This window comes from Bison bison, unplaced genomic scaffold (assembly GCF_000754665.1).
Source record: "Bison bison bison isolate TAMUID 2011002044 unplaced genomic scaffold, Bison_UMD1.0 scf7180017864375, whole genome shotgun sequence".
Taxonomy (NCBI): domain Eukaryota; kingdom Metazoa; phylum Chordata; class Mammalia; order Artiodactyla; family Bovidae; genus Bison; species Bison bison.
The window spans coordinates 5,445,041-5,462,659 of record NW_011494947.1 but is presented as its reverse complement, the minus strand read 5'-3'; the positions used below and the strand labels follow the sequence as shown (position 1 = coordinate 5,462,659).

Below are 17,619 nucleotides of genomic sequence, written 5' to 3'. Positions count from 1 at the left end.
GCCGTCTCCGCCCACCCTCCCGGCGCCGCCCTTGCTGCCATATTGCTTGTGGGCAGGCACCTGAGGCTAGCGGCTGGAGAACCCGGCACTGCGGTGAGCTGTGGCTAGGGGGTCTGAAGAGGGGTTCGGGGCAGTTGTCCCTGAGAAGGCAGACAACAGAGGACTGCTCCCGAGATCCTAGGCCCCGCTGTTCCCCATTCTCCCTTATCGTGAGGGTCACCCCATAGTCCCAGTCACCCCCAGAGCCCCGCCCCTCTCCTAAGGGTCCGCATCGCATTCCGAGACCTCTCGGCCACAGCGATCTCGGACCACCTTCTAATTCCTTCGTGATGTATGCATTTTAGCTATTAGAACAATTTTGTTAAGAGTCTAAATCCGGTCCAACTCTTAACTCTTTTAAGATTCTGCGGTCTTCGGTCTCAGACTTCGTCATCCTGGTCTGCATGACTTTCTGAGATTCTGAATTTCGATCCCCAGTTCCTTCGTTTGGAGGAGACCAGACTCTGCTCAGCAGGGGATGTGCAGTGCCCGGTGGCCTGCCACCCCACGTCCATGACCAAGCCCTGCGAGTGATCGGCCTGCCTTCAGGTCCACCCGAGGGAACAACCATCAGGGACCTGTTTATCTGCACAGCAAGGTTGGGCACTGCCCACTCCAGGCTGGGGAGGACGGGTGTGGCTCTTCCCATGTAGGCTGGACGTCAGGGAGGGGATGGATGAGAAATGGACATCAGGGAGCAGATAGGGAAGAGCTGGTCTTCTAGGAGGGATGGAAGAGAGGTGGCCATTGGGGAGGAAGTGAAGGAAGGTTAGTCATTGGAGAGCAGAAGGATAAGAGCTGGTCATTAAGGAGAGATGGGGGAGGGCTGGTTTTAAATTATTCCCCATCCCTGCAGACAGGTGGGGCGACAAGAGGGGCCTGAGCCAGCCCTGCAGGCTAGGCCAGATCCCCAGACAGCCCACGCCTCTGTTGGCAGAGACCTGTGATCTCTGCCACTCCCCTGAGGAGGAGGTATATGTCTTCTTCAACTGCATCTCCACCCGGTTTCTGCCTGGCTCTTTCTACTGTCCTAGGCCCTGAATAAATGTTTGTTAGATGTGTGGTGGTATGTGATTACCACTGTGCCAGGTACTGTGTTATGGGCCTTACAAATACGGAAATCACTGGCTCCAAATAGAACCAGGTGTTGGGAACATTATATTACTCACACTTTACAGATGAGGAAACTGAGGCTCAGAGAGGTAAACCAAGCAGACATGGTTGGTGGGTGGCCGAGCTGGGATTCAAAAACAGTTAAACAAACAAAATCATCCCAGAGTCCATGCTGTTAGCCATAAGCTTCTGTGTATGAGTGCATCCTGACCCACTGATGTTCCATATCAAGTGCTGACATTTTCTGATGCCGGGCAGGCAGTGAGCTCAGGACCGTGTGTACTCAGTGTGTGCTAAGTTACTGAAGCACCAAGGAGTTGGGCAAACTCCGTGGGATCAGGACTTGAAAGAGCAGAGGTTCCAGACTGGTTTGGACTACAGTCCAGCTGTATAACCAGATAGCTGAACTTGATGAGCATCACTTTTGTTACTATAAAGAGGGCTTTGGTGAGAATCAAATGGGATCATAATAACTGGGAGAGTGGCAAATTACCTGAGAATTGCTTTTGAATTTTTATGTATTGATAATTCAGAAACCTCTTTGGTTACAATGTAGTTGAGTTCCCCAGGATCAAGGACAGAGCTGGCTAAAGCCATGCAGCATCTGGTGGTTTGCTCATGCCACTCTGATAGTGTTTCAGGGGTTAGAAGTGATTCATTAGCCAAGGCTCTTAGAGTCCTCAAAGAGCCTCCTTGAAGAGGACCTGAGGAAATGTCTCCAGATCAACCCCTTTGTCTAACCTGGAGGAGAGATGGGGGCCCTGAACGGGAATGGGTATGTCAGGGGCTCACAGTGGGTCAGGGGCAAATGTGGGCTCAAAGCCAGGTCACCTGGCTTGCTGTTGTGCTTTTCTACATCCTGCTGCTGCTTGTTTAGTCAACAAAGAACAAATGGTATTGAGCACCTACTGTGCCAGGCTCGGGGCACGGATGGTCAAGATGGACATGGCCCTGCCCTCAAGGAGCATATAATCCAGCAGATGAGCTCTGTGCTCTTGTTACTGTGCTCTGTCCAGGGTGTTGGGGGGCGGTGACAGATGCCCCAGGCCCTCACCCCTCTCCTCCGCCCTAGTGTGGTGAAGATCGCTCTAGAAAAAAGGAAGGATGCCACTCTTCTTCCGGAAGCGGAAACCCAGCGATGAGGCTCGGAAACGCCTGGAGTACCAGATGTGTCTGGTGAGGGAAATGGGTTTCCTCCCAGTCTATGCCCATCTCCACCTCCGCCCCAGGCAGCAGGGCTCCACGCTGCACTTCCCCTCTGCAGACTGACCACACTTGGTGTGACTTGTTCACACTCTTCCCTGCTGAACCTCAAGCCCAGTTAAAGCCAGGATCGTTGGTGCACCTTCAGAATGGACTAGCTGAACCAGGAGGGTGTCTGCGATTCTTTGAAGCCATTAATCCTATGTTTCTTTGCCTGATTTGTGCACCCTGGAAGGATGTTTTGCTCGAACCCTTTTCTTTTTCTCTCTTCTTCTTTTTTAAACTATTTATTTATTTGCCTGCACTGTGTCTCAGCTGCGGCACGCTGGCTCTTTTAGTTGTGGCATGTGGGGTTTGGTTCCCTGACCAGGGATTGAACCCTGGCCCCCTGAATTGGGAGTGCGGAGTCTTAACCACTGGACTACCAGTAAAGTCCTGGAAACTGCCCCCCACTGGCTTTTTTTTAATTCTTTTTATCCCTAGGCAAAAGAAGCTGGAGCAGATGACATTCTTGACATCTCTAAATGTGAACTCTCCGAGGTAAAGTGGGGTGGTTGGTGTTCTGCTTGTGAAGTTTGATCTGCTCTCTTTCTGGCTCTGCTGTCCCTGGGAAACGATAGATGTGGACTGAGACTTTTAAGAGGCAGAAGCTCTAGTCAAGAGATGTTTCCTTAGCTTTTGTTCTTGTGAAAGAAAACTGAGATGATCTTTTGGCCTCAGCATGGTCTTCAAGAGTCACAGAGTCCAGAAAATGCACCCACAGATTCCTGAGGCCTTGGGAGAGCCTGGGATTCTCTGTAGGACATCAGAAATCTGTCTTTTGCCCCTCGGAGTTCATGATGGGGATGGGGTGGGTAGTTGGGAAAGTCACCCGACAGCTGATTGGAGGGGGTGACCACCCGGTGCGGCTTCCTCCCAGCCTTCCCAGGGCTTAGACTGACTTACTTCCTGTCCCTTCTTCCTGCCACTCAACAGGTTAAACACTGGCAGGAGGGGAGGCACTGATTCTTCTTTATCTTATTTTAGATTCCATTTGGGGCTTTTGCAACATGTAAAGTTCTGCAGAAGAAGGTGAGATGGATCTACGTTTTCAGAAAATTATTCATGGCATGTTTGCTTGTTTGAAATCAGGCGGGGATCCTGGCGTAGACATCCCTCTTCTCTTTGAATGGCACGCTTTCCCCCTGCAGCAGGTGTCCTCACAGGGGAGCAGGCCCTGGCATCAGGCAGCTCTGGCTGGGCCCCTCCTGAGTTGGGCAACTTCCTTACACTCTTACATCTCAGTTTCTCCATCTGTGAAAGGAAGACATCCGTCGTTCTCCACTCACAGAGCTATTATGAGAATTAAATGAGTGACAGGGAGGTAGAGATAAAGATGTAAATGGCCTGAGTAGAGTGCCTGCCACATAGTGGACACTGAATAACCACATTGTTATTAATAGTAAAAATCACACTCATTTCATTTTGGTCAATTAGGGAAGGTTAAGAGTGGAATGAATGATTTTTCACAAAGGCATTGCAGCCTTGAATGCAGGTAGGTAACAGTATTCTAAATGAAGTGTCTAAGAGCAGGTAGGTAAAATGTGTTCTATGCCAACAGGAGTGGCTTGACATTGGAAGTATCCATGCAGGTGTCAACACCTAACAAAAATAGTAGCATGTGACTCTGATTGAGCGTCTGACCATGTCCCAGCCCTGGGCTGAGTGCTTACTGTCTGTTAGCTTGTTAGCAGCCCTCAGAGGCAGGAGTTTATCATTCTCTGTTTTCCACAAGGGGCTTCCCTGGTAGCTCAGTGCTAGAGAATCCACCTGCTGATGCAGAGTTCGATCCCTGGGTCAAGAAGGTCCCCTGGAGAAGGAAATGGCAACCCACTCCAATATTTTTTCCTGGAGAATCCTGTGGACAGAAGAGCCTAGTGGGCTACAATCCATGGGGTCACAAAGAGTCAGACACGACTGAGAGACTAGACAACATCAACAACATTTTCCACAAGATGCTGCTGAAGCTGAGGGACGTTAAGGTCGGGACAGCTGCAAGGGGATCCCTTCTCAGGATGGAAGGAAGAATTAGACCTCTGAGGTCCCTTTCAGTCTTGAGATTCCAGAGTTTAAGGTCATCTGGTTTTCCCGTGTTTGGAAACGTCGCTTGTGATGTCCACAGGAGAGAGCACTGGGCCGGGCTGACTGCTGGTGTCCAGTGTGTGCCAGCTGCCCCGCCTCCAGCCCCCCTCCCTGCAGCTCTCCTTCAGCCTAACATGCCGAAACTCTTTCCCACGCAGGTGTTGATCGTCCACACAAATGTGCTCACCTCCCTGCTCCCTAAATCCTGCAGCCTCCTGAGTCTCGCCACCATCAAGGTACCGGGGCCCTGCTCCCAGGGGGCAGCCAGCACGCCCCTCCAGTCACATCTCGGCTGTCAGAGTTTATGCCAGATGTGCCTCACGTCATCGGGACTCTGGGCATGATCAGCATGGTCTGGGCTTGTGTGCGGTGAGGTTGCAGAGAGAACCAGCTGCAAGCCCTGCCCTCAGGGAGCTTACCCGCTAGGTGGAAAGGCAAACCATAAACTCATAGCAAGCAAATTGGCAGAGAACAGGGAGACCGATGGGCTCAGACAAGAAGCAAGAGGAGGCACGCCAGGCACCGTGTGGCCAGTGCGTGGAGGCGCGGTGAGCTGAGTGACTCCCTCCCAACAGCTCCCCCAGGACAGAGGCTGGGACGTGGTCACAGTGGACGGGAGGCAGGACCCCCGGGCTGTTCCCCATAAACTTGAGCTGTGACCGAGGCTATGCACGTGGCAGTGTAGAGACTGGCAATGGAGGCATCAAAGTGATTTTTATTGCTAATGCTGGTGTGTAGGGACTAGGGGTAGTTCTTACTTCTCTTTATTGTTCTGGTCCAACATGCTGTATTTTTATAAGCAGAAGAAAGATAACATTAAAAAGCTTTCATATTCATGTATATTTATATTTCATATATATATATTATATATATATATCCTACTCCATTTTGCTCATTTTCATTGTTAAAATATTAGCAAATACAGTTAAGCATAAGGAAAAACATAATTTCACACTCTATCAATATTTTGATATTGATTGAGATTGATTTTGATTGAGAACTGCTATCAATATTTTATTGCATATTTGGTAGTCTTTTACTATGCAAATATATATCTAGACTATGAGGAATTTTCAACATGAATATGTACACATACTGGATAAATAAGAATTAAGTGGTATAATACTTAAAAAAAAAAAAAGATGGAGTGGTCCTTTAGTTGGGGAGGAAGGGGTTGGTACTCTTGGTTTGAACACCAGAGGCACGGAGGCACCCCTACCACACCCTGTCTCCCTGGAGCCTGAAATCACGGGGGCTTTCTCAGTCAGGGACTTCGGGTGTTCCACTTGTTTCCCTTCTGCAGGTTCTGGATCTTCATGATAACCAGCTGACAGCCCTTCCCGATGACATAGGGCAGCTGACGGCCCTGCAGGTACGGCTGCAGGAGACACAACCCACCTCTGACCCCCTAAGTAAGAAACTGCAGCCGCACAGACCCAGAATGTTCTGGTCATGCTCCAGCCAGGGCTTAGGTGCCCCTGGCTTCTCCACCTTTACTACTGAGATGCCCAGGGGTGGCGTCAGCCTTGCAGTCTGGGCTGTGGGCATCTCTCCACCGAATTTTTGGCATGTGCGTTGGGATTGCATCATTAGCTTCCACAACTTTACAGAAAAAGAGCACCCAGCGAGTCCACCATTTCCAAGTGATGAATTCAGCTCTCTGGCTCAGTGTCTCACTTCCGCTTCTTGTCAGTGGCAGCCCCTGCATTTATCAAGCGCCCGCTGCATGCCAGCACCAAGCTAAGCATTTCACTTGCATCGTCAACCAATTGCTCACAGCCCCTCTTTGAACACATGTCAGCATCATCCCCAGTTCACCGAGGACAGACCGTCCATTTTTACACATGAATTTTTGTATAATTGGTGCATTCACAGTTCTGTAACTTTTGGATACCTGATAAGAATAACTTACAGCCATCCTTTGGTTCATCGAATGTTCATCTGCCACGTTATTTTTAACGTGCGTGCCTTCCCATCGTATCGGTTTATTTTTAATGGTTACTTTATGTGTCATCCTGGCGGCCTCGCTCACCTCACGGTGCCACCCATCAGCCCAGGATTCAATCCCCGCTCCACCAGCTGCTGGCCCCGCAGCCTCAGGCAGGTCCCACTGCCTGTATGCAGCTCAGCTTCCTTCTGTTCACTCCAGGATAACAAGGCTTCATTACGTGCCCCCTCACCTGGATCCCCTTATTATCAGGTGTTTGTGGTCAGTATAAATGGTACAGCCTCAGCAAGAACCGGGTTCAAAGTCTAGCATTGCCTTTTGGACACAGGACCTCACCACTCCGAGCCTCAGCTTTCTCATCTCTCAGATGGGATCGTGACAACTGGTGTCTTCCTCACAGGGCTGTCAGGAGATAAAGATGTGGGTGTGGTGCCCGGATGATGGCTGGCCAGAAGAGGGGGAGGCATTATTGTCTGTGTGTGTGCCTTCTCATGGCATTCTCCCTCTCTCTTAGGTCTTGAACATGGAAAGGAATCAACTGACCTATCTCCCACGTTCCATTGGGAACCTGATCCAGCTCCAGACCCTCAATGTGAAAGGTAGGGGGCCAGGAAGCCCTGTCCACGTGACCCTCGGTCTGCTCTGAGCTGACCCGGCTAGAGTCCCCAGGGTGCTTGTCCTGGGACCCATTGAGCACAAGAGCAGCCAGCCCCCACGTGTCACTCAAACTGTTGGACCTCCTTTGTGGTCGGTGTATCTCCATGGTAACCAGAGACAGGGCGTCTGGAGGGTTCCTGCAGCTCCTCCCTGTCGGGGCCTTACAGGGAGGAGAGCAGACGGCATTGACAGCAAGGCCCCCAAGACTCTATCATTCGTGTTTAGAGCCATGGGCGATGGATGATGAGAGTGTGGACTGACTGGGTGAGAGCTATTCTGAGTATCCCTTCCCACCCAGTGAGGAGCGCTTCCACACTCGGGGGTGCCACAAGTGTGTGAGAGAGGAAGGAGGTCTTATCCCCAATTTACAGATGAGGAAAACGAGGCTCAGAGAGCCATGACTTGCTCAAGACCAGCCAGTGCGGTAGTGACTGAGCTGAAATTCTAACACGTGCCTCCCTGTACCCCCAGCTCTCTTCTTTCTTCTTTTCCTCCAGTTCTTTCTGCACAGGATGCCATAATTTACCCATTTGTAACATATAATTAATGATGAACATAATAGCACCCAATTTACTGATCACTTACTGTGATAGGTACCTCATGTGATAGGCCCTGTGCTGAGCACCTTTTCACATGCATCATCTCTTTGAATCCCTCAGTATTCCTATAAGGCCAAATAGTGTGGGCACCTCCATTTTACTGATGCGGAAACTGGTCCAGGGAGGTCAAATCAGTTTTCCAAAGTCACTCAGCTCATAAGTGGTGGAGCAGGGACTTGAACCTGGGTCATTGAAACTCCACCGCTCTTCCTCATGGAGCGGAGGTATACCCCAGGCTCAGAGGGAGGCACCCACCTCCGCCCAGTCCTGGCGGGTGTCAGGCCAGAAGCTGGTGAAGGGGCCGTGGGGTGCTGAGCTGTGCCACTGGGACCCTTCCAGACAACAGGCTGAAGGAGCTGCCGGACACGCTGGGGGAGCTTCGGAGCCTGCGCACTCTGGACATCAGTGAGAACGAGATTCAGAGGCTGCCCCGGATGCTGGCACACGTCCGAACCCTGGAGGTAGGTGGGCCGTGCTCTCGCCTGGGGGCCTGCCTGGCCTGCCCGCCGCTCCCCTCCCACATTCCTGGAGGCCTGCCCTGGTCACAGGATACAGGGGTCAAGGAGATCTCAGGGGCTCACAGAGAGAACAGTGTGAATGACTGTAATTAGGTGACTTGCTGTCATAATGGAGGCAGCAAAGCATATTCCTAGTAGAGTGAAAAGCTCATGCTGAATCCTGATGGGTTCATTAACACTGTGAAAGACATGGTGTTTGAGCCAGATCTTGAAAGAGGAGAAAGCTTTGGAGAAGTCGACAGGGCTCATGGGAGCATTCCAGGTGGAGGAACAGTTCGGGAAAAGGCAGGAGATGGGAAAGCCCAGGACGTGTTCAGGGAGGAGCAGGGGAGCCAATGTGGTTGGAAGGCGCTGTGTCTGGAGGGCGCTGGCAGGGAGGGAGCAGCCTTAGCTCAGAGCTGCAGAAACCGTGATTGTCAGAGCTAGGGGCGGAGAGCAAGGCGGTCACCTGGGGCACTGTGTTGTCTCCCGGGGGTGTCCTAACGAAGCGCCTCAGGCTGGGGCCTTAAGATCAAGGTCTTGGTGGGGTTGGTTCTTCTCAGGCCTCTCTCTCCTTGGCTTCTGGACGGCCGTCTTCTCCCAGTGTCCTCCCATCCTCCTGCCTTGGAATGGGTCTGAGTCCTGATTGCCTCATCTTTTAAGGACACCAGTTCATGCTGGACTAGGGCCCAGACTGGTGACTTTGTTTTGAACTTGATTACCTCTTTAAAGATCTTATGTCTTGATTGTGTTGAGCAGTGAAGTGAACGACAGATATAGAGGGGTCTCCTTGTGTCTGCAGACCCTGAGCCTCGACGCGTTGTCCATGGTCTACCCCCCGCAGGAGGTGTGCGGTGCTGGCACTGAGGCCATTCAGCAGTTCCTCTGCAAAGGTAAAGCCAGGCAGCCCACCTCCTTCGCTGAGCGAGCACAAACCACGGCCCCTGGGCTGCTCTGTGCCAGTGAGGCAGCTGAGGGTCCCTGCCTGCCTAGAGCTCTGCAGATCTGGCAGGAGGAGCAGGGAAAGATGACTGTCACGTGAGGAAGTATGATAGCTCAGATGGTAAAGAATCCGCCTGCAATGTGGGAGCCCTGGGTTGGATCCCTAGGTTGGGAAGATCCCCTGGAGGAGGGCATGGCAACCCACTCCAGTATTCTTGCCTGGAAAATCCCCATGGACAGAGGAGCCTGGCGGGCTACAGTCCATGGGGTCACAAAGACTCAGACACGACTGAGCAATAAGCACAGCACAGCACAGCAGGTATAAATGTGTCTGTAAAATTTTTGGTTTTGCTGTCTTAAAAACATTTTTAAAAACCCACAGAAGATGTTGCACCAGGCGATTCTATGCCCTACCTTTTTCACTTAAGAATAGGTCCCGGGCCTTTCCTGTCCCATGATGTGTGGCTCTGTCTGTTGTAAACTGCTGTAGAGTATTCCCAGTGGAACCACTGGGAGTTATTTCCCATTTGCCCCTGGAACGAATGCTTTAACCCACACTTCTCTGGCATGTTGGGAGCATCCCCTGGAGGGAAGCAGGGTTGGTAGGTGGACAGGGACAGGCGCTCCGTATTGCCTCTGAAGAGGCTCCATCGGTTTAAGTTCCATGAGGAGCATCTGAGGACTCTTCTTCCCCACAGCCTCGCTAACAATTGGTGAGATCTTTAAAAGTCTTCTAACCTGATGGATTATTAAAAAGAAAAGACATTACTTTGCCAACAAAGGTCCATCTAGTCATAGCTATGGTTTTTCCAGTGGTCATGTATGGATGTGAGAGTTGGACTATAAAGAAAGCTGAGCACTGAAGAACTGATGCTTTTGAATTGTGGTGTTGGAGAAGACTCTTCAGAGTCCCTTGGACTGCAAGGAGATCCAACCAGTCCATCCTAAAGGAAATCAGTCCTGAATATTCACTGGAAGGACTGATGCTGAAGCTGAAGCTCCAATACTTTGGCCACCTCATGTGAAGAACTGACTCATTGGAAAAGACCCTGATGCTGGGAAAGATTGAAGGCGGGAGGAGAAGGGGATGACAGAGGATGAGATGGTTGGATGGCATCACTGACTCAATGGATGTGAGCTTGAACAAGCTCCAGGAGTTGGTGATGGACAGGAAATCTTGACATGCTGCAGTCCATGGGGTCGCAAAGAGTTGGACACGACTGAGCGATTGAACTGAGCTGACCTGAACCTGATGGGTAAACAAGAGGAGGAGGGTGACAGAGGATGAGACGGTTGGATGGCATCACTGACTCAGTGGACATGAGTTTGAGCAAGCTCCGGGAAATGGTGAAGGACAGGGAAGCCTGGTATGCTGTAGTCCATGGGGTGACAAAGAGTTGGACACGACTTAGTGACTGAATGACAACATTATTATTTTAATGTCATTTCCTTGAATATTAGAATACTTTTTCACATGTTTACTGTCCACTTTTAGTATTTCTTGTGAATTGCCTATTTATATCCTTTGGTAGGGGAAAAAGGATGACATTGACTACATTAACATCTAACCTTTACCTCAAAAGGATACTATCATCAGAGTTAAAAAGACAGGCTCCCTAGGTGGTGCTAATGGTAAAGAATCTGCCTGCCAATGCAGGAGATGCAAGAGACCCTGGTTTGATCCTTGGCTTGAGAAGATCCCCCAGAGTAGTAAATGGCAACCCCCTCCAGTATTCTTGCCTGGGAAAATTCCATGGACAGAGGAGTCTGGCAGGCCTCAGTCCATGGCATTGCAAAGAGTCGGACATGACTGAGCATGCACTGCTAAGTCACTTCAGTCGTGTCCGACCCTGTGCAACACATAGACCACAGCCCACCAGGCTCCCCCATCCCTGGGATTCTCAAGAACACTGGAGTGGGTTGCCATTTCCTTCTCCAATGCATGAAAGTGAAAAGTGAAAAGGAAGTCACTCAGTCATGTCCGACTCTTCGAGACCCCATGGACTGCAGCCCACCAGGCTCCTCCATCCATGGGATTTTCCAGGCAAGAGTACTGGAGTGGGGTGCCATTGCCTTCTCCAGAGCATGCACACACAACAAAATAAAAAAGTTAAAAAATAAGCTACCACCTGGAAGAAGATAGCTGCAACATATGTTATAGACCCAAGGTTATTAACTATCATATGTAAAGAGCACTTATAAATCAGCAAGAATAAGGCCAAATGGGGAAAGTGTATGAATCCTTTCAAATGTACGGGAGGCAGCTACCCAGGAAATTGTGCATAGAGCTGGGTCTTGAACCCAGGCTTCTCTACAAAGCTCAGGCATTTTTCATCTCCTCATTCTCACATGGATGGTAAAGAGGCAGGGGGCGGGAAGATTTATTCGCTCAGCTGACGCTTATTGAGTGCTTGCCACATTTACGGCCCGGGCGTTAGGCCTGTGAGCAGTGCAGGAGAGCCAGCATCACAGGGGAGCGGTGGACTGCTCCGGGTTGCAAGGTGGTCTCCTTCCCTCCTGGTCAGCCTGTGTCCGTCTCTCGCAGAGTCAGGGCTGGAGTACTACCCCCCTTCTCAGTACCTGCTGCCGATCCTGGAGCAGGATGGGGCTGAGAACTCCCTGGACAGCCCCGACGGGCCCACCGACAGACTCTGCAGGGAGGAGGAGGAGTGGCAGGTAAGGCGCACCGCCTGCTGGCCTGTGGGGTGGGCGGCGGGGAGGGCGAGGGTCAGGGTGTGTGCGCAAGGGCTCTGCGCACGCAGGGGCGTTCAGAGCTTTGGCCCCCAGATTTCTCCATCAAACTAGAATTTACCTCCCTTCAAACGGACACGCGGGGGTTTCTCTGGTGGTCTTGTTGTTTAGTCACTAAGTCATGTCCAGCTCTTTACAACTCCGTGGACTGTAGCCCACCAGGCTCCTCTGCCCATGGGGTTTTTCAGGCAAGAATACTAGAGTGGGTTGCCATTTCCTTCTCCAAGCGATCTTCTTGACCCAAGGATCAAACCCTTGTCTCCTGCTTTGGCAGGCGGATTCTTTCTTTGGTGGCCTCGTGGGTAGGATTTCTGGCCTTCAGTACCAAGACCCAGGTTCCATCCCTGGTTGGGAGCTGAGATCCCAGAAGCTGAGTGACTCAGCCAAGCAGATACGTGTAGAAGTTTTCACAAGGCCTCCTAGGCGGCCTCACTGCACCAACTCACCAGCACCAGCTTCATCCCACTCCTCTCTGTCCCTGAATGTCTGGGGTGTTTGAATAGGGGGTTCCCTCTGCTGGATTCTCTGCGCCCGTTTGCTCCAGTCTCATCCTTCAGTTCCCAGCTGAAACATCACATTTTCTGAGAAGCTTTCCACAACACAACAGCCTAGGTCAGATCTATGGAAGTTCTTAGAGCGCCCTGTGCATTTCCTGGGAGAACCTGTGTTGCTGAACTTGGGTTCAGCTGCTCATGGCTCAAGAATCCAACACTGAAAGACAAGTGTTGGCTGAAAGGAAGGATAGCTTTACTGGGGAAGCTAGTTATCCTGTGGAGAAGCTGGATGCACGTCCCCAGGAACCAACTTCCCACTGTGGGTCAGGGGGCAAAGGGTTTTTAAAGGGGGGTTTCAGGGGTGTGGAGGCAGAGGAGGGGGCTGTGTGCGGAGCATCATCTTGAAGTTGGTCGTCCAGCTGCTTGATCAGCACCATCCTGATCGTTTTGGGTACAGTTTATCTGTAACTCCAGAGTCGGTTTGTTCCCATTTCTTTGAGGCCAGTTCTGGGAATTGTGTGAGATGGAGCGGTTTATGTCATGGCTGCAGTCTGGTCATCATGTAGCTCATTTCTTCCACCTGGTGGGGGTTTCAGTATCTGCAAAACAGCTGAGTAATACGACTCAGAACATTATCTGTAGCCTTTGAGGAGGAACTAAAGGTTCTTGCCTTTGTTTAATGGCTAAACAATTATTTTGTCTTGCTTGACTATTTTGCTTCTGTGTTTTCTCATTTCTCTTAAGTTACTTCTTTGGCTAAAATCTCTACAGACAAGAGGCAGGTGGAGGACATTGTGAAGGGGGAGGGGATCTGTCCTGGGAAGGCCCCACAGGGCCCTGCTCCATTACAACCACAGCTCTAATTACATGAAGAATTAAGAAAGGATTTGCTTCCTGTCTCCCTGCTTGATGGAGCTTGAGGAGAGTGGACCCCTGGGTCCCTGGGGGAGACCTAGAGTAGGTCAGGGCTACAGGAAGCAGCTCAGCAAGGGTTGTCCATAGTAACCAGAGTGCCTCTGACGGTGAGGCCAGACAGAAACCACCTCTGCGCCCCACCCCCTACCCGTATGCTCCTCCACGGGAGCCCACAAATTGAGGCTGGGAGCGGGCACCAACTGTAGCCAGCTAGGCTTCACATCTGATTGTGGTGATGGTCATATGACTGTATGCAGTTGTCAAAACTCAGACCTGTACACTTCTTTAAAAAGATAAATTTTACAGTATATAAATTATACCTTCATTAAAAAATATGTTTATATATGGAAACACATACAAACGTATATCTTTTTTCTAAAGGCACAAACTGTAGGTAGGTAGATGCATGGACTTGGGTCTGATAATGATATTTACATGGGAGCAGGGCTAGGGAGGGTGGGAGGGAACAAGGATTAGGCCTGGGAGTAGTCAATGGATACTTTTATATGCCTTGCTTAGTTTTTTACAAGGAGAATATAGTCAGGTATTATCTATATAACTAAAGATAAGCTTAAATTTTACTCCTACCTTAGCATAGGGAAAATCTTATTTCTTTATAGAATGCTGCTTTTATAGCTCCAACACTTGATCCTGATCTCAGAACCAAATAACTAAATAGAAAGGCTGGTTTAAAAAAAAGAAGTGTGTGTGCGCGCATGCGTGCGCTGATGTTGGACTACAAAAGTAATTCATGCTCCTTGTTATAAATCTAAACAATACAGAAATATACGGAGTGAGCATCTCCCCTCCCACCCTGCAGTCCCAGCGCCTGGAGGCAGTCGCCGTGAACTGATGAATGGCTCTCCTTCGTGGCTTTTGTCTCAGCCCCTCCAGAGCTGGGAGTTGAGTTTTGGTGGTGGTGCTTTTACAAGGGAGGAATCGCACTGTACAGACAGTGAAATTTGGCAGACACCCTTCTGTAGCTGCACCCACGTTTGCCCCGTCGTTCGACAGCTGTGTAATAATCCACTGTGTGGATGAACCGTGACTTAGCAATCGCATGCTGATGGGCATTGGAGTTATTTCCAGTGTTTTCACTCTTTTGAACAATTCTGCAGGAACCTGCACACACACCTTGGTGCATTTGTAGTTGTTTTGGGGGCTGGAGCTGGTAGCTTGCTGTGCTGTGCAGACGTACAAGGGGTCAGACACCCATTTCTTGGTCTCTTTTTTGAAACACCCTTGCCTTCTCTGTGCTGCATCCCCAGAACTTAAGACTTGAAGCTCTTTAAGCCAAGCCCCGCGATTCTCAACCCTGGTGTCCATCAGAACCATCCAGAACCCTTTATCAAACAGCCAGCCCCTTAATCCCCCACCCCTACCCAGCCCTCCAAGGCAGTCCCTCTGGATGGACCTGCAAATCTGAGGGCTGTCAGGCTGCCTGGGAATTCTGGGCCAGTGAGAACCCCTGCTGCCCACCTTCTCTTAACCACTATTTTTTTTTTTTTTTTTGCCTCCCAGAATAGGTTCTCAGACTATGAGAAGAGGAAGGTAAGAGAATGTCTTTTGTCCTCTGTCACTTTTCTTCTCATTAAACATCTCAACTGTTACATTTGAGGAGACGAGCTCTTCCAGCCTCTAAGTCAGGGGGTGAAGTAACAGTTGCCCCCACGTATATCACCTCCCCATGGTCTCACCCAGCCTTGGTGGGTGGGAGGACGTCCCCACTTTACAGATGAGAAGATTGAGGCTCGGAGAGATTGAGCCCATCCCCTGCAGCTCTCACGTCCTAACCCCCTAGAGCCTGTGCCAGCATCACCAGGGTCTCCGTTCTTGCAGGAACAGAAGATGCTGGAGAAACTTGAGTTTGAACGGCGCCTGGAGCTCGGGCAGCGAGAGCATGCCCAGCTCCTCCAGCAGAGCAACAGCCAGAAAGATGAGATCCTTCAGACGGTCAAGGAGGTTCGTGAGCGGCTAAGTGGGGTCAGGCCTGTCTGCTTCCTCTGCCAGGGGCCTCCTGACTCAGGCTGACTCCTGACTCCTGACTCCGGTCCCTCTGATGTGGGAAGGCAGTGGGGTGACCTCTCTTAGGCCCACCCTCCAGGACACAGGGCTGGGGAGGAGTCATCCATACAGATCACCTAGTCCAGGCTCTTCCCGTGCGTGGACACCCTGAGGCCTAGCAACGGGAGGACTTGGTCCAAAGTCAACACAGAGCTGGCAAGACAGAGGAAACCTGGTCTCCTCGTCTCAGGCCTGGGCCCCTGGCTGCTCTGTGGTACCTGAAAGGGTCCCAGCAGACCCCAGACCTCTGCTTGTCCTGCCGCAGGAGCAGTCCCGGCTGGAGCAGGGCCTGAGCGAGCACCAGCGCTTCCTGGATGCAGAGCGTCGGCGGCTGCAGGAGCAGCTGAAGCAGACAGAGCAGAACATCTCCAACCGGATCCAGAAGCTCCTGCAGGAGAACCACAGGTCAGGCTCCCATCTCTCCGGTCCCCAGACCCAGAGACCTCCCTTAACATGATGCCCACGTGGGGCTCAATCTCTCCCTCACCGTCTCTGATTCTACCCAAGGTCTCGGTGCTGCATTTGGCACTGACTTTAAGAGAGTCTGGTTTCCCTGATGACTCAGCGGGTAAAGAATCCACCTGCAATGCAGGAGACATGGGAGACGTGGTTTGTTCCCTGGGTTGGGAAGATCCCCTGGAGGAGGAAATGGTAATCTACTCCAGTAGTCTTGCCTGGAGAATCCCATAGTCAGTGGAGCCTGATGGGCTACAGTCCATGGGTTGCAAAAAGTTGGACAAGACTGAGCAACTAACACACTTGAAAGAATCCGATCCAGGGATGACCAGGTTTGCCTCTTGGGGCTGCTACTGATTGGATCTTTGCCTCCCAAGCTTCCCATCTGTAAAGTGAGTGGGTTTAACAAGTTAAAATCACGTCCTGCTCTAATATTTTGGCTTTCCAGTCACATGTCACTCTGAGGTCAGCCATTCGCCTTACAGTGAGATTTGCCTTAATAGATCCTGTCCAAGGCCAGAGCCACAGGGATCAAGCTCCAATGGGAAAAAGCAGGTTGGATAGAGGTCTCAAGAAGCCTGAGAAAGTTTAGCTGGGGGTCTCTTGGGGAAAGATTCCAGAAACAGGCTCTGCCACACCCCCTGCTGCTCCAGCCTTCTGTCCACTGTCCTCTGAGTCCTTCTCCTCCCTCGCCTGCGGTTGAGTGCCAGAGGGAGCCGGCTGGCCTGCCATGCGCAGCGTGCCCACCCCCGGGGGCACCCAGGAAACTGCCCTCTGTTGGCTGCTTCTTACATGTGAAGTACTCTATGTCTGTTTTCTTGTTCACACTTTACTAATACTCCATGAAGCTTTAAAAAAATTATTCTTCCCATTTCACAGATGAGGAGCTGGGATTTGGAGTGGTTGAGGAATTGGCCTGAGAACACAGCCCTAAGTGGCCAGTTCCTAAGCCGCCCTCAGCAGTTCTGTTGGAAACGGACCCAACAATGACTGCCGGCTGTTCATGGTTTCCTTCACAGGCAGAAGAAAAGTTCCGAGATTCTGAAGTCTCTGGAAAACGAAAGGTCAGTGTTTTGCTCTAGCACATTCTCGATGACTGCCTGCCTTCCTGTGGGTGAGCAGACCTGGGGAGAGAAGGTCTTGTGATTCTTGAGGACTATGTCAGAAAGATTTCCTAGAGTTTTGAGGAGATTCAGGCTTCCCTGGTGGCCCAGATGGTAAAGAATCTGCCTGCAATGCAGGAGACCCACAAGTTCGATCCCTGGGTCAGGAAGATCCCCTAGAGAAGGAACTGGCAACTTCCTTCAGTATTCTTGCCTGGAGACTCCCATGAGCAGAGGAGCCTGAGGGGCTACAGTCCATAGGGTCACAAAGAGTCCGCGCAGCTGGCGACTAACACTTTCACTTTATCATGAGGAGATTCACCCCCTTACAGAGTTTTGAATTAAAAAGAATCGCTGCCTTCAAGTTTGTTAAAACATACCATCCTGAGAAAAGTTCAGACATGAATAAGAATGTATGTATATTAATGTCCAATTGTATTTCTAGTGTAAATAGTTAGAAAAGAAATTTCTGGAAAGAAAAAATTTGTGTACATGAATTATGTACAGAGGAGTAATCTGTAAGCATTAAACGTCTTATAGAAGAATATTCCTTGTTAAGGAAAGCACTATATTGCTAGGTGGAAAAGCGGTACCTACAGTGTATCATTTCTTAAAGACAACCTACTTGTATCTCTGCTCAGAAAGTAGAAGGACCCACCCCGAATGTTTACACTGAACCTCTGAGTGGTGGGAATTGGAGGTGATGTACTTTGTTTC

The 17,619-nt window shown here is 50.6% G+C and overlaps 1 protein-coding gene across 3 annotated transcripts in view; it reads left to right on the top strand.

Annotated features, from left to right (window-relative positions):
* Window positions 1–19: 19 nt before the first annotated feature.
* Window positions 20–17,619, top strand: part of LRSAM1 (leucine rich repeat and sterile alpha motif containing 1) — a 35,244-nt gene continuing 17,644 nt past the window's right edge. For 2 of the 3 annotated variants that reach the window (XM_010856917.1, XM_010856915.1), the window contains exons 1-15: window positions 20–93; window positions 402–637; window positions 2,225–2,328; window positions 2,839–2,895; window positions 3,382–3,426; window positions 4,635–4,712; window positions 5,780–5,848; window positions 6,939–7,023; window positions 8,020–8,141; window positions 8,980–9,070; window positions 11,665–11,795; window positions 14,801–14,830; window positions 15,119–15,241; window positions 15,609–15,748; window positions 16,819–16,863. In XM_010856917.1, coding sequence (XP_010855219.1) covers window positions 2,257–2,328; window positions 2,839–2,895; window positions 3,382–3,426; window positions 4,635–4,712; window positions 5,780–5,848; window positions 6,939–7,023; window positions 8,020–8,141; window positions 8,980–9,070; window positions 11,665–11,795; window positions 14,801–14,830; window positions 15,119–15,241; window positions 15,609–15,748; window positions 16,819–16,863 — 1,088 coding nt within the window. In that variant the 5' untranslated portion in view covers window positions 20–93; window positions 402–637; window positions 2,225–2,256. The remainder of the gene's footprint in view (window positions 94–401; window positions 638–2,224; window positions 2,329–2,838; window positions 2,896–3,381; window positions 3,427–4,634; window positions 4,713–5,779; window positions 5,849–6,938; window positions 7,024–8,019; window positions 8,142–8,979; window positions 9,071–11,664; window positions 11,796–14,800; window positions 14,831–15,118; window positions 15,242–15,608; window positions 15,749–16,818; window positions 16,864–17,619) is intronic. The other variant, XM_010856916.1, reaches the window with a different exon arrangement.